We start from the raw sequence: 21107 nt of genomic DNA on the forward strand, positions 1-21107 counted from the left end.
CACACTAATAGGTCTGCAGTGTCCAGCATTGGCTGATGGTTCCATGGCTTTACATACACAGACCAGTCAGACTAAGAGGTCTGCAGTGTCGGCATTGGGTGATGGTCCCATGGCTTTATATACACAGACCAGCAGAATAATAGGTCTGCAGTGTCCGGCGTTGGCTGATGGTCCCATGGCTTTACATATATAGACCAGTCACACTAATAGGTCTACAGTGTCTGGCATTGGCTGCTTGTCCCATGGCTTTACATACATAGACCAGTCAGACTAATAGGTCTGCAGTGTTCGGCGTTGGCTGAGGGTTCCATGGCTTTACATAGATAGACCAGTCAGACCAATAGGTCTGCAGTGTCCGGTGTTGGCTGATGGCTCCATGGCTTTACATACACAGACCAGTCAGACCAATAGGTCTGCAGTGTCCAGCATTGGCTGATGGTCCCATGGCTTTACATGCACAGACCAGACATGCTAATAGGTCTGCAGTGTCCAGTGTTGGCTGATGGTCCCATGGAATTGCAAACACAGACCAGTCACACTGATCCGTATGCAGTGTCTGGCGTTGGCTGATGGTCCATGGCTTTGCATACACAGACCAGTCAGACTAACAGGTCTGCAGTGTCCGGCATTGGCTGATGGTACCATGGCTTTACATACGCAGACCAGTCAGACTAACAGGTCTGCAGTGTCTGCCGTTGGCTGATGGTCATCCCTTAAAGTAGGATAACCACTGCAGTCCACCATTCTAAAGGTACAAAGCCTGTTTTTTTTCTTTTTCTTTTAAAGAAAATCTTTATTAAATTATCATGTATGACACAGGCAACCATATATTTATATAAATGAAAAAAACATATTGACATAATTTCTGTTGTAAACATTATACATCACTTATAATCTGTCCTCTCATTGTCAGTCAAACATTACATAGCTCATTGAAATCCTGCCTTCTTTTAAAACTTGTTCCTCCTCTGCATGTATTCTTCCCACAATTCCCATTTTTTCCTATGTAATGTGTTCCTATCCTTTTCTAAAGATCTCATTTCCAGCTGTTTTATTTCTATTACCATATTCACTACTTGCTCATCCAATCTCTCTTCCCAATCCTTTCTAACCTCGTTTGATTGATTCTTGGAACAAAGGCTGTTTTGAAGCTACAGCGGAAGTGACTCAAGTGTTCCTGATCGGCCATGTTTAACCTTATTTAGGAGGCATCCTGGGATATTGTTGGGACCCATTTAGGATGTTTTTGACCTTAGCAAACACCGACAGGAGCTGCTCCATGTCAACAGTTGAGGGGTATGCTAGCGGATATTTCATTGGAGGGACAGAGGGGGAGTGGGGGGGGGGGGTTGAGCTGAATTTGTCAGCCAGCAAATTTGCTATGTCTCTCTGCTTGGTGAAGGTGGCACCAATGACCACCAGTTTGGCACACTGATGTGCAATGCCTTTGAGGTTTCAGACATTGCTATAGAAGGGCTTGAGGTTGTCTTTAGCCTGTGAGGCTGACCTTGTAATTGGCCTTTTTGGATTTAATTAGTCCTCTTGGTTCCTCTTTAGTTTAATTAAAAAGTTCATATCATTATGAGAACTTCCCTTCCTGACTTTAGCCATGCCTTTTTTCCTTTTTTTATACACCCTAATAAGGTTAGGATTCCACAAGTGTTGGTCTGTTTTGGGCTTACTTCAAGTAGGTACAGCTGCCTCTACACAGCCATTTACATGGTTGTAGAGGGTCTCTGTGAACAATTCCACATAGGTTGTTGTGAACACAGGGTTGGGAGAGGCAGTGAATTTAGATAAATTATCACTTTAGAGGGTGTAGTTTCATTTGGAATACTTCCTAGCTGTTATAGGGTTTGCAGGGATTACTGAATTGAGTTTTACTTTGAAGGAGACAGCTTTCTGGTCCAACCTCACCAGTGAGAACATGGGGTTCAGTGTTAACCAAGTCCAGCAGGTTTGAAATTTTGGTGGGTGTATGCACTATCCTGTCAATGGTATTTGCATTAACGAAGTCCAGGAATCATTGTGTCTGCAAGTATGAGGCAGTACATGTTTTTCTCTATGTTATAGAGGGGTTATTAAAGTCACCCATGAATAGGGTACTTGATTTAATGGTAGGTGTTTCCAATAAGTCTAGGTACAAGCAATGGGATTCTAGGGACAAAGCAGGTGACCTATAGTTTGCTAGGATAAGGTATGGAGCTTTGTCTATGACGATTTCCACATTTGTTAAACAGGATGATGCCCTGGAATTTATCAACCTAGAATTATACTTGTTGATATACACTGATACTCCTCCACCTTCTGTCCCTGCCTGTACAACTGATGGTGTAAATGTGTGGAAGGCATTGAAGCCTTCTACTGCTGGAATAGTTGCTGCAGATTTAAACCACATCTTGGTAAAAGCACAGATGTCTACATTCTCCAGAGTGAGGAGAGCTTATAGGGTGTGGAGTTTCTTGTTTAGGCTCTTAGCATTCAGCAGTAATAACTTTACGTTTCTGCGACAAACGTACTGATACAGCGAGTAAAACCCAATGTGGCTTTGTATATAAAAGGCTCTAAGAGGGTGGGTAACATTTATGCCAATATTTGGAAGCCTAGGAAAGAGAGGTGCAGACCATCCCTTGCAAAGCAACATGGTCTGTTAATATTTCTCAGCATGGGATGACATGGCTAAGTATCTATGGAAAGACACTAGAAACTAAGCCAATTATTGAAGTCAATCACCTTTTATTCATACTGTGGAATCATTCCTGGAGAGAGTAGAATGCTGCTCAATTCAAGGCACATACCTGCCTGAGACATATTCATACAGATCAATAATGTCTCTCTCCATATAGTCCAGTGAATTACATCACAGGTCATTAATGCCCAACATGGACTATGACAGAATCATACTGGTACCTGTGGTGCAGAGACTTAAGTTTGTGCATAACTTAATAGATCCTTATATCCCCCATCATCAGTCAGGTGTGTGGGGCATCTGTGTGTCATACAATGGAGTCCTGCATGACAAGAGTCCTAGGTAATGTACTTGCTTGCCTTATGGGCTTTGCTGTTGGGGCTGTACTAGGTGTAGGCATATGTGTGGTGGTTGATGTTGCTTTTGCTGAGTGCTTTAGAGATTGCCAAGGATAGGTGTTGCCATTTATAGGATTAGGAGGTCTTTAAGGTTTGGGAAGATTGATTTTTTAGTGCCTAAGTTGGTCTATGTGTGTGGCGGATGTAGTGTTTGTGTTCTTAACAACCATGTTTGCATGTGAGGTTTTTGCCTCCAGTGAAACTGTGTATGTGCCTCTCTCGCATATTGTGTTAATTTCTTTAAGGATTAAATTGTTGCCTGTGAACATGACATAATTGCTACATGGTCTCAGGATGCTCGTATCTACCAAGATGGCTATGGAGACATTTGGAAATGCATATCCACATTGTCCGGACCTGTACTTGGGTGGGCTGCTGTAGACTGTGGACTGGGTTATACAGAGGTCTCTTTGGGTGCTCTGTGGCGTTTGACAATAGACTAGGCTAGATTGTAGTAAGATTCACTTTTAGTGCTGTTTAATGTGCAAACCAGCTGCTCTAAGCTTGTCTCTGTGCAACAGCTTTGTTTTAGCCACTCTAAATTACAGGTTTCAGTTCTGAGGGTAGTTTTATAGCTAGCAGTAGCACTCTTAACAACTAACTAACTGAAGTGCAAAACAATAAAATAAATCATTTATCTGCCAAGAATGGAGAAGGATTAATTCAGCACCCCTTCAGAGTGTGGCGAGGGCACCAAGCAGATAGGAGCTCTGGCAAAATCAGCAGGAGAACATTTGTAGTAAGGGAGGTTTATTCAAGAACAGTACTGGTTTGCTGGTTGTATGCCTATCTCTCAAGTCATGGGCAAATCTGAACAGAATCACGGACAGATCCAGAAATAATCAAGGATAATCAGGGACACGGTTAATATATGAGTTTTATTAAGTTGAGACAGTGACAGAATAAGAGAATGTGAATTATGACACATATTCTGATGTAAATGATGTCTAAATTTCTAATTATTGTCATAATTTATTCTGTAAATCACCACATTTTCCCCAAAATTCACCAATTTTAGGAGCAATTGAGAGGGACAGAGCTATTTTTTGTCAAAATCAGGGACAGTTAAGAGGTATGGATGTATGGAAAACAATGGGTGAGAAAGTACTTAAATAGGTTATACAGACTGCAGCAATGAGGGGGGGGGGGCTTTGGAAGTCGGATTACCACAAGGAGCTGAAGCCAGAGAGACAACCTTTTAAAACCATAAAAAGATAAGGTTGGGAGGGTTTGGGAAAACTCAAACTGGAGCTCTAGCCCAATGGTCAGAATTTCAGAAACATTTCGCTTAATGTCTCAGTGGAGGGTGAGGTAGATTCAAAGAACAGGGGAAAACCAGTAGCAAGGTAAACAGAAAGGCACTAGAATGCAACTTTAATTAGGTGTAGACAGCTATAAAAAAGCATTGAAGCAAAAATCCTAGAGCAGAATTCACAACACTGCCACTACTGCAATCCCACAACCGTCTAAGGCACAAGACTATGCAGAAATGTACCAGCAACACAGTTTATGGAAAAAAAAAATGCTGTAATAAATGAGACTCAAATCTGGCAGCAGATAACGATCCTGCCTCAACTGTGAATCAAGCCACAAGACAGAGGCTTCAGACTGGGTTAAAACACAAAAAGCTACCTTTTACATGTAATTCTACTTATGGAAACAGAAGTGCATTATAATGTATAAGCAATGCTAACATTTTGCAGTAATACACAATTTTCACAGAGCTGCAGATGAAGCTACAAGATTAGGGTCCCACTACAAACTAAAAAATGCAAACAAATATCTTTTTTGGCTAAAACATGGAAAAAAGTAGTGATGTACAAAAAAGTATCACCACACAAGTCACTATAAGCCCAGCTTAAAATATTAAAGCTGAATTTAAATTACATTTAGTTTTCTTCCCCTTCTATGGGAAGCTTATATATCACACTTTGGGGCATTCCACACCTCTTAAGAGTCTTGAACAAAAGACTTTGGGTGGATGTGTCTCTGTGCTAAACATACAAGACCTGTTAAAGATGGATCCAAGCCAATAAAGCCAATACTGCATACTGGAACTCGTGTCCTGTGATTAGAATTTCAGAAACTTTTAGCTTGTTGCTTACTTGGCTATCAGACATTGCTCAAGTTTATGAGTTAATTAGCACAGTCAGTGGATACACAGAGGAGGAGGAAGGAAAAGTCGTGCTCCAGCCATTGCATAGTGTGCATATTCAGTTAAAGAGGATGTTGCGCTATACAGCATTCTAAGTTTCCTGTTTGTGTCAGATATTGCATAGTTGATATGTAGAGTATGTAGATCAGACTTTATATGTTGGTTTACAATAATACCAAGACGTTTGGCACATAGTACATGTTCACTGCTAGTATTACTTATTGTAGAGGTTTTGAAAGTGTCACTGAGTTTTTAATGGTGTAGCTGTAAACAGGGAGAGTTTTAGCAGGGAATCAGAAACATTGTTTAATGTTCTGAAGAATACGGTGTGTTGCACTTTGAAGCTGGTTAAGTGTTTTCCCTGTGTGAATGACAGCAGAGTCCTCTGCATACTGTACTAAGAAAGAGTTTTATTCATTATTATACATATCAATTATGAATGAACTGAAGAGACTTGGACCCTTGTGGAACACACATTGTGACAGGCCTAAAGAAGGAATATGTCTGTTTTCACCACACTGCTTGAAATCTATTGCGTAGGGAGCTGAAAAACCATTGTATATTACTCATACTGATACTAAGATTTATTACCTTTTTTAGTACTAAGTGACCTGAGACTGGTGAATGTGTCTCAAATGCATTCAATATGTCTAAAAATAGAGATGCAATTAAATGTTTTTGAGTTACTGTGCTTTGGAAAGTCAGTAGGGCTGCTTCAGTTCTGCATACTAGCAAAAGCTGTGCTCAGTGGGGGATAGTAAATTGTTTTGTATTAAATGATAAGAATTTGTTTATGTAACATTTTTTTCTAATAGCTTTGATAAAAGCGATGGTTTAGCAATGGGTCTGAAGTTTGCTATCTCACGTGAGGCTCAAGGCTTATGAAGGGGGGTGTTATATATACTTGTATCCAAACTGGTGGCTAACATTGTTCTATTATTGATCTGTTAATGATGGGAGACCAGTTGGTATAATGGTAAAGATCTTCACCTACCATGCACAAGGTTCAATCCTGACATCTGGCCAATGCCTTTTTGGTGTTTGCATGTTCTCCCTATGTCTCTGTGGGGGTCCTTCCATCTCTGAAAAACATGCTGAGTGTTTCCATCTCAAACTCGCCAAAGAATGGAGTTGTGGGCAGCAGCACAGATTCTACATGGTGCCCTACATGGGGGAAGAGTTGTACAGACTAATCACTTTGGGCATCTAATGTATTCACAGTATCCTGAAGATAGAACATGGATCACAGACTGTGTGCCACGGCAGGACTAGCCACTCAACAGTGTAAAATATGGCTCTAGGTGATTGGGTCATGATGACTAATGTTACCAAATGGGCATGGGTATTTGCTGGTGATAAGTGGGTTGAGGACCTGGCCTGCTCTGACCTATGCTGGAGACAATGCTAACTGTAGGATAGATGGATGTGCTCCTATTGGCCTGTGTGTGCCTGCCATAAAGCCCAGCAGTCCTAGGTCTATAAATTACTGCCAGCCAATGTCCAGTTGCCCAGCTGGGGTTACCTGAGATAAATCTGTTGACCAAAAGCTGAATGTAAAACCAATCAACCTATAAAACATAAACTAAGAATTGGTAAACTCAGTGTAGGGTCACTGACAGGATGAGGCTTGACATAATGGTAAGAACGCTGGACATACTGTGTATCCAGGAGACAAGATGGAAGGGCAGTGCAGCAAAGACAATTGTCTTGCGATCCACAGTCTATTACTCGGGAGAAGAACAGGCTAGAAATGGTGTAGGAACTGTGGTAAGGAAGAAACTTCAGAAGGCAGTGAGGGATGTAATCAGAATTAGTGACAGGCTCAGGGTATTCAGACTCCAGTGTAATGATAGGGCAGTATCCATAATCTCAGCCTATGCCCCACAGCAGCGTTGTGATAGTCAGCAAAACAGCAGCTGCAGGAACTACTAGACAAAGCAGGACAACATGTACTGGTGTTGATAATGGATGACTTGAATGCACATACCGGAAATATAGAACATGATATGAGGACTGCCTGGGCCCACATGGGTGGGGCAACATGAATAAAGGAGGAGAGGACATTCTAGAATTCTGTATGGGAAATGTCTTGATAGCAGCCAACACATGGTTCAAAAAGAGATAGAATCACAAGCTAACATAGAAGAGTGGCCAACAAGCAACTCAGGTGGACTTCCTCCTAGTAAGGAAAGGGGACTGGGGGTGGAATCAGAGACTGTAAAGTCATCCCCAGTCAGCCCACAGCATAAACAACTGGTTGCCGCAATCAACTATAAATTGTGGTCAGAGAAGGCTCTAAGGTCAACAGAGACCATGCTGAAGACCTGCAAGTTGACTGAATAGAAAGCACAACGGTTCAAGGAATTACTCAGGGCTCTAGCACTTTAAGAAGAGGAGAAAAAAGGCAGAGCAGAAGAAAAATGTCAGCAGCTCAAAACATCATGTGCGAGGCCTGCAAACCAGACATGTGGCCGAGGCAGGTATGGAACTATGGTACATGAGGAAAGCTGGTGGTGGAATGCAGAAGTCCAGGAAGTCATCAAATGTGAGGCCTGTAAAACAGACATGTGGCCGAGGCAGGTATGGAACTATGGTACATGAGGAAAGCTGGTGGTGGAATGCAGAAGTCCAGGAAGTCATCAAATGTGAGGCCTGCAAAACAGACATGTGGCCGAGGCAGGTATGGAACTATGGTACATGAGGAAAGCTGGTGGTGGAATGCAGAAGTCCAGGAAGTCATCAAAAGAAAGAATGCAGGAAAAAGTGGGAGACAGAAAAGATGGATCAGGCAAAGAAAGAATACTGGTTGGTTAACACAGACTAAGAAGGGAGTCGCAATAGCAAAGAACAAGGCATCAGAGCACTATACCAGCTTCTGGAAAGACAGTCAGCAGATTTCACAAAAAAACTACATCATGTTTCAAGGCAAAGACAAAACGATAAAGAAGATGGACAGAAACCCTTCATAAGACTCTACATTCTTAACTTAGAAATTCTTCCCATATGCTGTTGATATACTTATTTGTTATGGTTATTATTTACGTTTTCTATTTGTGTGCATACGTATTTTGATATTGTTTTGTATATGCATTCAATCATTTCCATGAACAGTTGATTTTTGGTTACCTCTGTTGCATAACTGTGGAGCTTTTCTCCACAGGCCACTCCTGAAAATATTCTATAGGCAAAGTCACATTATTCCAGGGCAACAAAAGGGAATAAACAAACATATACATATACTCACCCTCATTTTTTTCTGCTTCCCCCCAATTATTGTACTAAGAGGTTGGAATGTGCCATTTTTATCACAATCAGATGTGTACAATAAGATGCATACACAGCAAAGGGTCACTAACTACTAATTGGGCTAGGGACCATCTGTCTATGAAATTAACTTTCCCTATTTACTCATTTTAGACAGTCTTCCTTTGCAGGACTAGAATGCATTTTGTGTTAAAGGTGGAACACTTTGGCTCACTATCTGTTTTTATGAAAAAAGTTGAAAAATATTACTGCATCCATAATTTATTTTACCACAATTAGACATCTGAGGTGCATGCAGTCAACAATGGGGCTATAAATGTTGGACACAGGGGAAGTCTGTGGTTGAAAATGGCTGATCCTGAGTTTCATGATCCAATTAAACAGCCATTAGTGTGGCATTGCAGGACTATTGTGCATTTCTTTAATGGAAATTGTGATAAAAATGGTCATAATAAAATATTCCAATCAGGCATCTGAGGTGTAACACAGTGAAGTAGCTGTAAATCAATAGTTATGGACATTGGTGGATTATAATGACAGCAGTATGAATGGACTTTGAAAGAAAGGTGAACTCATAAAAACAAATGAGCATTTAAGCACAGTTCAAAAATATGTGTTGGAGGACACTGCTTGAGGATAGCCCAGGGCCCAAGGTATACTTAATCCACTGCTGATGCATCACATGTTTGCATCACGATTTCTTGTACAACCTTAACTTATCTGTACTGTTGTCTAGGCATGCTGGCTAAGGTTATGGCTGAAAAGAGTCCTTGGACTAGTCAGTCCACTTACCCAAGTAACAAAGTTTAAATTGACAAATATTAACTATACTAACATGGACAGAAGACTACAGTCTGAACCGTGACGTTGCAAAGTGAGTAACAAGCATTCTTCTGCACTTGTGGATGAGAAGACCAATAAATGGTACTGCATTAAGGGCTGACTGGGATATGAACCAAAACAGGAGATGTAAGACAGTCTACCGATGTGGGGCTGATGCACGGGTCAGGTGAACATAGATAAACAGCCTCAATAATCCTGAATGCAGAGGGATCAGGGGTCAAAGGGTAATAGTGTCAGGCTGTTAGGGAGGACAAGGTTGTTGCTTTCCCATCAGCCATTTCTGTTGGGCAGGGAAGGACAGGGGACAGGATCCTGAATAATGTTCTATTACTATCACTAAGACACCCACTGTAGACTACACAGCATGTCCCCCCACCCCCATAGAGGTGTACCATGACAGTTTGATAACTGTATATGTGGGTACGCAACTACAATAACACTGTAACAGCTCAGAATTAAACCCAGGAAAAGTATGCATGAATGTACACATGTGCTAGCCAAAATTAATTACAGCTTCCTTATTCTTAAGACCCCCATCACACTGCTAAATGGTTCCTTACTAATAAAAGAAAATGGAGAACAGCAGCTTCTAAGGACACTGGTTGACAATATGTATGGTGAAAGTACAGAATGAAATTAGTGTGTGTGTGTGTGTGTGTGTGTGTGTGTGTGTGTGTGTGTGTGTGTGTGTGTGTGTGTGTGTGCGCACTCTCATGCTTATGCATATGCTAGAGTGCTTTTTATACACAAAATGTTTCATAGTCCACAAACTGATGCAGAAACTTAAGGGGGACGACTAAAGCTCTGAGCTACCGATGAGCTGTTTCCTGTACCAAGGGTACAGGGACTCATTCCTTCCACTTTCATTTATCTACTTTGTGACTCTGAACAAGTCACTTAACCAGAAAGTGTTTCTGGATCATTCTTAGAAAGGGACAACTTCATCCAGGAATCTTACCTGGTCAAACAACAGATAAAACAAAAGCATGCATTTACATTATGCTGCAGGAATGCAAATGACAATGTGTATTATACTGATAGATACACAACAGGGCATGCGTTACACTGCAGTTACATATAACAAGATCTTAGACTGCAGTAATACACAACAGGGTGCATACTGTACCACAATAATGTTACACCTGGATTGGTTCACACATGGCCATTTGTGGTCAACAATCCAAGTAAGAAGTTATAAGTTATGTAGTACAACAAGTACTGTAGTATTATTATTAACAAGCTGAACGCAACTGCAACCTGTCTTTGTATGCACACACATATATATATATATATATATATATCTGTTCTGCAATAATTAAGGTCTAAGTTACACTTTACTGGTGCTATATTAAGTAACCAATCAGGTTTCATAATTACTGGTGCTATATTAAGTAACCAATCAGGTTTCATAATTACTGGTGCTATATTAAGTAACCAATAAGGTTTCATAATTACTGGTGCTATATTAAGTAACCAATCAGATTTCATAATTACTGGTGCTATATTAAGCAACCAATCAGGTTTCATAATTACTGGTGCTATATTAAGTAACCAATCAGGTTTCATAATTACTATACTTCTTGTTTAAACAGATTGTCAAACAGCCAAGGACCCTGCGAATAAAAATAAACCACATTCAGTACAGAGTAGATGTTGTATCTAAAAATGAGTACAGAGTACAGTGATTTACTGAAAAAAAAAACAATAATAAATCATTATATCAGTAAGATCACACTGTCTTTCTGACCACTCTGTAATGAGTTCAAGCAGAAGTGGCAGGTCATTTTAAAACTATTTCCAGTAAACTGGTTTTACTTCTGCTGAATGAATGAATGAACGCGATATTAAGAGACTTATCAAACTCAGACACAAAATGCCCTGTGCGAAAAAAGACAAACCAGAAGGTACTAACAAACTGTGAATTGAAAAAAAATGATATGCATTGCCTATTGTGTACTATTAACTTAGTTTCAAACAGCACTATATTGCAGACAGAAAATGTTAAGAAACACCACCCACTGCCACACACTTACCTTTTCACTTGTGTAATTACTCGGAAACACCACCCACTGCCACACACTTGCACTTACCTTTTCACTTGTGTAATTACTCGGGAACACCACCCACTGCTGCACACTTACACTTACCTTTTCACTTGTGTAATTACTCGGAAACACCACCCACTGCCGCACACTTACACTTACGTTTTCACTTGTGTAATTACTCGGAAACACCACTCACTGCCACACACTTACAATTACCTTTTCACTTGTGTAATTACTCGGGAACACCACCCACTGCTGCACACTTACACTTACCTTTTCACTTGTGTAATTACTAGGAAACACCACCCACTGCCGCACACTTACACTTACCTTTTCACTTGTGTAATTACTCGTATATAACAGTTGCCCATCATCGTCTTTTTTGCAGATCCATCCTGGGGGTGTTTGAGGACCATCAACACTCCTTGGAGATAGCTGTGAAACTTGAGAGTAGGTAAAGTCGTCATGTGACCATGTTGGGGAATAGTCCTCCGCTGGGTAATTAACAGCATCATCTACAGAAACTTCTGGATAATCTGTCTCTGGAGTAGGCGGCTACATAATGAAGCAAAACATAAGCTTTGTTGTAATACACATTAAAGAATTTTCCCTTAAAGAATTAATAAATGTCACAGATCTTTGTCAGGTATATTATTTATTCATTGTTTAATCATTCTCATCTCTTAGTACTACCCATGGGGTTATGAATTTAAGTTTTAAGTTTCCTTCTCTAATCCTGACTTTAGTTATTTCAGTTCCATACTATGCAACTGTGACCAAATTGCTTACCTGATGTGCCAAATGGGTCTTACCCCATTAAAATTGATAAATGACCCTACTGCAGTGCTTGAAATGGACCATTTCCACCCTGAATTCAGGCAAAGGAAATTGATAAAGAAATAATTTACTAGTTACTAGTAAGAGAAAAAAACTCACAGCTCTCAAATATCTTTGATTATCAGGGATACCTTAATTTTGCCTCAGAATTTTTGTCACTCCTGAAATGTGTGATTTCTAAAACAAAACAATGAGAATTCCCACTAAATGAGGGATTAAGACACACATAGTATATATATATATATATATATATATATATATATATATATATATATATATATATATATATAAAGTCCAAGATCCCTGAACAACTGAGAAAGTAGGAAACTTACACACGTTCCTTACCCAATTGTTCATTAATCTGACAAAAAAAACACGTCAGAACATCAGACGGTGCATGATGAAAGGGAATTGACCAAACAAATCACACATTTTTTCTTCTGACAAGTAGATTAGAGGAACAAAATATATGGTAACCTTGCATATACTTCTATACACATAGATTGACAGGCAGGCAGATCTCACTTATCATTGTCCTTGTAGCCCAGGTCATAGTTGGAAAGGCATTATGACCAGTTCACTTATCTGGTTAACCAATACATTAATTAAATTAAAATTAAATTAAATTAAACATATACACAAACGATGCATGTTGTTAGCATCTCCTGCAGTAACACGTATTTTACATTAAGTTAACTGATACGATATTGACTTTTGATTGCTAACATATGAAATTTCAGAGCATATAACACCTGAGAACACATATGAGGACACATACAGAACTGAACATGCGGGAGAAACAGACAAATGTAGGTTTTGTAAAACAGAATTGGAAACAGTTGCACACCTCATTGCTGGTTGCGACACACTAATGGCAGAAGGAGTGTATACTGAAAGCTATAATAATGTGGCAAGACTGTTGCACTGGGGATTGTATTGAAGTAGCTGAAAAACACTGAAACAAGAGCCACAAAGCATCAAAGAAAATAATAAAGATGACATGACATGGGACCATCCACTGCCAACAGATCAAAAGATCGATGCTAGAAAACTGGACATAGTGTCCAAGAAAGGAAGACAAAAGTAGCATCGGTCACTGAAATCCCCACCGCAAGGGACTACAGTGTCCTGTGTACAGAGAGGCACAAAGTTATAAAATATCAGGATTTGCAAGCAGAAACAAGAGCACTGCGGAAGAAAGATACCCAGATAGTTCCAGTAGTAGTAGTAGTAGGGGCAACGGGTCTTATAAAAAAGAGTCTACAATCGTGTTTAGATATGTCACCAATACACGTAACTCTGTACAAATTGCAGGAGTCATTACTGAGGACATTGCAGGTGTTTTGGTTGACATCAAAGAGAGAAACAATACTAATTTCATGAACTTTAATCGCACTTTGACTTGGGAATGGGGTTCATTCCCATCAATGATATTAGAAACCCAAAAGATTTGTTGAAATAAAAAAAAAAAAAGAGAGATGAATGGAGAGATAAGTCAGGAAGCAAATGACAGTAGTATTGCTGAAATTGAATTCATCCTCAACTCTTGCCGAGTACCTTCACGAGGCAGACCCTCTCAAAATCTCACCAAGATGGCACTGATATATAGACTACATTTATATAGCAGATATCATGGACAGACGTAGGTCAAAAATTAAAAAAAAGACAGCTGGGTACACAAGACCCAGGATATAAAAAGTGCCCAATCCTGGTAGGTGCACAGGTGCCAAGACTGGAAAAAATGACAGTGCAGAATCCTCAAAATAAGAAAAGAATCCTACAATGGGGTCAGGCTGCCCCCCCCCCATTGTAGAAGGAAATAGTAGTCCACAAAAATCACAAAAACGGATAGGTCAAAGAAGAGCCATAAAGACGATAAAGTGGACTGTTGAGGCTAAAAAAGAAATGCTGCATTGTTACTATTATGCAAAAAGCCCAGAATTTCTAGGCACAAGACATAAAAAACGATTAAGAGAGAAATTAGAGGAAAGAAAAATACTTCCACAACAAAAACTGTTAGAAGCTTCAAATGAAAATTTGTGTTAATTAATAAAAACGATTTGTGAAAAAACAGTATAAAGATCAAGAAACTTTGATCTGTTTGGAAAAAGACACATCTGAGGAAGTGCAAAAATATAAACAATAAAACCAAGAGATTTTTGAAAAGTATAAAAAAAGAAATATGGACATGGGGAAAAGAAAAAGAGATTTGATATGGTGCAATATTTATACAATGGAGAAAGCCAAATTGATCAACGTAAAGAAGGCAGCCCCAAAGATATTCAAAGAGAAATACAGGCAAAGGCATCCAGATATGGAAATTTCACAATAAAAAATAATATCACAAACAGGGAATGTAGAAAAGAAGATTGATAAAGTAGAAGTTAAAATATAGAAGTTAAAGTTATGGAGTCCCTGCGAAGTGAAGGATTTGGTGTAGAAGGTCTAATGCAGGTTACATCACCGCATGATGGAACAAGTCCCCAAAGTAAGGAGAAGCAGGAAGATCAGGAGAATCTGAAGAAGAATATGGACATAGGAAAGGAAAAGAGATTTAATATGGTGTAATATTTATGCAAAGGAGAAAGCAAAACTAACAAATACAAAAAGAGCAGCACCAAAGATATTTGAAGAGAAATGGAAGGGAAAGGAATACAGACATGGGCAACTTTACAATAAAAAAATAAGAAGACAAAAAGGAAAAGTAGAAAAGGAGATTAGTGATGGAGAAGTTAAAGAAACAGAAACTGAGGTCATGGAGTACCTGCAAAGTGAAGGATTCAGTGTAGAAAATCTAACTCAGAAAGCACCACAACAGGGTAGAGCAATGGATACCCAAAATTAAGGGCAAAACCAGTGGAATGGAAGCAATTCGTAGGGTAATGTATGAAGATATTTTGGACCCCTCCACAGGAAACCAGTAGAAATGTTTACTTGAAGCTGGGCAGCAAGGGAAGGAACAGGCAACTGTGGAAACTCTGGCACAGCTAAAGTTGAGGAGTGATAGGCTAGTGAGCTCCCATGTGACACGGCAACGGATGGCACAGGATGAAACTGAAGAGAATGTGCCACAGGAAGATGCTATAGAACTCTGCAGAATGCCCGTGGGAAATGGAAAACAAAAATGTGGCCTCAGTCTAGAAATAAATGAGCTAAGAGAAGAGTTGCTTGATTTAATAGAGACAGACATAATAAAATCAATGAATGAAACAGACTGCAGAAGGTCAATAAAACCCCAAACGTCAGATGTTTGATAAAACAGATGAATGCATTAATAAGGACTGTCCATGGAGATCCATGCGATATAACAGAAGTAAACAGGATATATTACTGTGCAGCTAAATTAATAACAGATAAAGTTATACCACAAGAACACAGGGTAGTGAGGGAAAGGAAGGGGAGAAATCGAATACCATCATGGAAGTACTGAACAGAGAAAACTACAAAACAATTAAGACAAGAAGCATCACTGTTACCAGAATATACAAGAGGGAACAGATCAACAAAAATACTAAGGCAGATAGACATAAAGCAGTATTAGACCAAATGAGGATCTATCTTGCACTATCGCAAATAAACTAAAGATCTCAGCACAGGTGGAAAAACATAGAAGATACACAGATACATATAAAGGAAAAATACAAAATAAGCAATTCATTGATGGCCCAAAAAAGTTCTACAGAGTACTGGGAAAGAAGGCGAAAGGAACTGAAAGACCACCAAAAAAAAGAAATAGATACATTTTGGAGAACTATTTATGAAGATCCTGTGGAACATAACAAAGATGCTAAATGGATAGAAGAAGTAAAAGAAAGAATAAGAAGTTTATATGTACAGGATATGAAATAGGATAAAGTAACAGCCAGAGAGATTGAAACAAAGTTAAGAAAAGCTTCATTGGAAGACACCAGGCCCAGACACAGAGCCAAACTTCTGGTTAAAAGTATTAACATCTTTGCATGAAGATTTAGCCATGAGTAAGAACTATTTATATGCTCAGCCTGGCTAACAACAGGAAAAACAATGCTCCTACTTAAGAATAATCCTGCAAGCTACCCTAAAAACTATAGGCCAATAATTTGCTTTCCAATGACATATAAACTAAATACAGGAATTGATGCTGACAGAGTTTATAGTCATTTAGAAGAAACCTCAATTATGGCCGTAGAAGAAAAGGGCAAGGAAAGAAAGTCATATGGAACAAAGGATCATTTTTTTGTTAAAGTCATACTGGAGAACTGTAAAAAGGGGAAGAATCTAAGTATGGCAAGGATTGACTACAAAAAAGTATTTGACAGTATCCCACATTCATGGATAAAAGAGTGCTTAAAATGTACAAGATACACTCTACACTGATCGACTACATTACAGTGACCATGAAACAGTGGCAGACCACTTTGCAATTAAGCCATAACAAAGGACAAATTATTATTAGAGGGATAAAAATTCAAAGGGGGATATTCCAGGGCGACTCTCTGTCACTGCTGCTATTCTGTCTTGCCCTTAACCCATTAAGCTGTCTACTAAACAGCTTAGGCCATGGCTATAATTTGGCTCCTAGAAAACAAGAAAGTGTAAAGACTTCTCATCTTCTCTTTGTCAATGTTGTAAAACTATACAGATCATCAGATGAGGAACTGAAAGCACAACTGTAAGTTGTCAACCAGATAATATAATAATGTCATTTAGTCTTGATAAATGTGCAAAAGCAACCTTTAAAGCAGGAAAACTGCAGCACCAAGAAAACATCAGTTTGGGACAAGAATGTGATATAAAAGAACTTGAGCAAGAGGGAGTGTATAAATATTTGGGAATTGATGAAGAATCAACAATAAAACATGAACAAATGCAAATAAAACTCAGTAAGGAATACTTTAGAAGACTTAAAATTAATCCTGAAAACAGCATTGACATCTAGGAACAAAATCCAAGCTATAAACTAGTTTGCTCTTCCTGTCCTAACTTACAGTTTTGGAGTGACTGACTGGCCCCAAAATGTGTTGGATATATTCGATAGGAACACAAGAAGGATGCTTCATGCTCACCAAATGATTTATAAAAATCAGTGCATACCAAGATTATATATTCTCTGTTCTGAAGGAGGGATGGGCCTCCTTAAAACTGATTACATGTATTGATCTGCAATCGTGGGACTCAACACATATCTCCTGACCTCACAAGACTGAAATGTAGTGAAAGTTTTGAAACATGAGGAGAATAAATCTGAGATGACTTCTCTACTTAGTGTAGCAGAAGCATATCATTGTCAAGCAGGAATGGAAATCAAACCAGAAGTAGATAAAAATCAGGCAGCAACTGAATGTGCCAAAAAACAAAAGAAAGAATATAAGGTGAAGAACCAGATGAGAAGGCAAGAAGTGTAGAAAAAACATAAATATAGTTGCAAGTATAGAAAACTTCTGGAAGAACCTCATGTTGATCAGGAACGAACACAGGAATGGTTAAGGAGAGGCGAATTCAAACAAAGAAATGAAAGGTTAATATTGGCAGCCCAAGATAGTGGGCTGCATACACGTTGGTTTATAAAGTCCATTGAACATGGGGGAGAAACAGACAAATGCAGGTTTTGTAAAACCGAATTGGAAACGGTTGCACTCCTCATTGTTGGTTGTAACATACTAATGGCAGAAGGACTGTATACTGAAAGGCATAATAATGTGGCAAGACTGTTGCACTGGGGATTGTACAAACATTATGGTACTGAAGTGGCCAAAAAGCTCTGGAAACATGAGCCACAAAGCATCATAGAAAATGATGAAGTTTATATATCACATGGGATCACCCAATACCAACAGTTCAAACGATAGATGCTAGAAAACCGGATATAGTGGTCCAAGAAAAGAAGACCAAAGTAGCATTGATCATTGAAATCACCACACCCAGTGACTACAGTGTTTTGTGTACAGAGAGACACAAAGTCATAAAATATCAGGATTTGCAGGCAGAAATGAGAACAATGTGAAAGAAAGATGCCCAGACAGTTCCAATAGTAGTAGGAGCAACAGGTCTTATAAAAAATAATTTACAATCGTATTTAGATATGTTACCAATACATGTAACTCCATACAAATTGCAGGAGTCATTACTGGGCACATTACGGGTGCTGCGAAGAGCACTACTGGCTGACATCAAAGATTGAAACAATACTAATTTCATGATCTTTAATCATACTTTGACTTAGGAATGGGGTCCATTCCCATCATGGTATTAGAAACCCAAAAGATTTGCAGAAATAAAAAAGTGAAAAGCAATGCATACATAACTTCTGGCTAAAAGTAGTAACATCTCTACATGCAAATTTATCCTTGAGTATGAACTACTTATATGCTCATTCTGAACAGACATCAATGTGGTTAACAGGTAAAATGACATTACTCCTTAACAGTGAGCCTGTAAGCCATCCTAAAAACTACAGATCAATAACATGCCTTCTGATAATATACAAACAATTTACTGGCACTGGTGCTGACAGGAGTTTATAGTCATTTAGAAGAAAACTCAATCATGGCAAAAGAACAAAGGATGACAAAGAAAGTCATACGGAACAAAGGATCATTTGTTGCTAAATAAAATCATAATGGAGAATTGTAGAAAGTGGAGGAATCTAAGTAGGGCATGGATGGATTACAAAAACGCATTTGGCAGCATCCCACATTCATGGATAGGTGCTTACAGATGTATAAGAAACATCATACATTGATAAATTACATTACAGTGACCATGAAACAGTGGCAGATTACACTGAAATTAAGTCATATGATAGGGCAAAGTATTATCCCAGGGACAAAAATTCAAAAGAGGGATATTCCAGGGTGATTTTTTGTCACTACTGTTGTTTTGTCTTGTCTTGCCTTTAACCCATTAAGCTGTTTACTTAACAGGATCATAGGAGGTTACTAGGCTATCGACCCAGAGGTCATTTTAAGTCTAGCCATTTCAACTCAAAGCAACACAGTAGAGGTATTAGTCGATATCCAAGACTGCATTTAGTGAGGGCTGCCCATGTCCAGGAGGGTTGTGGACACTATCCCTGATATGAATTTACCGTGCTCCATCCACTCATCCAGGTTCCTCTTGAACAGTGTCATAGAGGTTCTCTGTTTCACATGAATAGGTAGCCTGTTCAAAAGATGCAGCGGTCACTGGGAGATAAATCTGTCCCTCCAGCATGTCCTATTTAAGTGGCAGGCCATACTTAAGTCCCTGGAATGGGTAGCCCTAGACCCATTTGATTTACGGATATACATCAAGTTCATTTAGATTTGGGTCTTGAGTCGGTCTGTAGGCCAGGCATAAGTCTCCCCTAAGAGGTCTATATGATATGGAGTATAGTTACAGGGACTTTAGTCGGTCTGTGTAAGGCACATGCTGGGAGCCCTTGAGCTTCTTTGTTAGCCACCTCTGAGGTCTCTCTAATTGCTGCAGGTGTTTTGTAGGGTACATACCCAATGGGGAGTTATACTCAATTATGGGACGGATACGTGACGAGTATGGGGGAGGTTATAACTTTGTTTGCTCTTGAGGGAATGCCTTTACTAATCAAGTGAGCTATGTGGAAAGCTTCCCTTACAATGGTAGACATGTGGTGGTCGAAATTAAGGTTGCAGTCAACCTGTGATCCCAGGTCCCTTATCACTTCATGGGTACTTAAGGTATTGTTATTGATTTGATAGTGTGAAGGGAATGATGATGCATTTCTCTGCATTCAGTTTCAGACCGTGACTAATATACCAGTTGTTGGTCTGTGTGAGCCCCTCCTGGAGTATACTGACATCATTTGAGGATTCAATGATTCACCTAGTTTGCAGTTGTCTGCAAACTCAGTCAGCCACAACCTTTTAATTTGGACCTGAACTTCTGAGAAGTATATACCAAACAATAGGGGGTCCAACACTGACCCCTGTGGCACCCTGTTAGTAACAGGTTTGCTAGCTAATGTGGAGTCATCCATTTTGATAGTGTGTGTCTGGTTTGTGAGCCAGTTGGCAACACATCTGACAACTAAGGGGTTTATATTCAGTTTGCTAAGTTTATCGTTAATGTCTGAATGTGGGATTGTTTTCGCAAGCTTTTGCCAGGTCGAGGTATGCTGTGTGCACAGATATGCCCACATCAATGGCCTTGGTCATACTTTCAAAGAAATTCACCAGATTTAATAGGCAGAATTTGCCCTTCACGAAGACAGATCGGGTAAGATCTAGGGTCTGGAGGTGGCCTATGTCTTTATTTATGAGGTCCATAATGATATGTTCCACGGCCTTACAGATGAGGCTGGTCAGACTTAAGGGTCTGTAATTTCCTGGATCTGTTGCCAGGCCACCTTTGTGGAGGGGAATAACTGTAGCTGTTCCCCATTCCACAGGCACAAAGCATGTGGTAAGGCTATGACTGAAAAGGGTACTTAGTGGTGATGCTAGTTCATGTTTTAGCTTGTTTAGAAGACAACCTGGGATGTCACCTGGTCCCATAGAGGCCATGTTTTTTGCCTTGGACTGGGCTTTGAGGACCTGCTCTTCAGATATGTAAGGTAGGAGGGGAAGTTTGTGGGAGGGGTTTGTTGTAAGTTAGGAGGGGATAAGGGAGTGAAAGTTTCACCAAACCTATCCACTAGCAGGTTTGCTATCTCTGTGGGGTCAATATTTGTGATACCATTGGCCATCAGTTCTGCATATGCTTGGGTCCTACCCTTTAGGTTACGTACATAGCTGTAAAAGGCCTTATGGTTATCCTTGGCATTACTTGCTAGGTTTCTCTTAAAGGAGCTCATGGAGGATTTGACAAGTTGTCTTACTTATCTGTTAATGCTGAGGAGGGTGCTTTTCCATTGTTGGGTCCTTGTCTTTGTTTTCTTGGAA

General features: G+C 39.5%; 1 protein-coding gene across 5 annotated transcripts in view; it reads right to left on the bottom strand.

The window, feature by feature from the left end:
• ARHGAP27 (Rho GTPase activating protein 27) overlaps positions 1–21107 on the bottom strand; it is a 1395760-nt gene that overhangs the window by 489370 nt on the left and 885283 nt on the right. For all 5 annotated transcript variants that reach the window (XM_044055389.1, XM_044055387.1, XM_044055388.1 and 2 more), the window contains exon 3: positions 11725–11949. In XM_044055389.1, the coding sequence (XP_043911324.1) occupies positions 11725–11949 (225 nt within the window). The remainder of the gene's footprint in view (positions 1–11724; positions 11950–21107) is intronic.

The sequence above is a fragment of the Protopterus annectens genome, chromosome 13.part0 (assembly GCF_019279795.1).
Source record: "Protopterus annectens isolate FY-2018-M chromosome 13.part0, PAN1.0, whole genome shotgun sequence".
Taxonomy (NCBI): Eukaryota; Metazoa; Chordata; order Ceratodontiformes; family Protopteridae; genus Protopterus; species Protopterus annectens.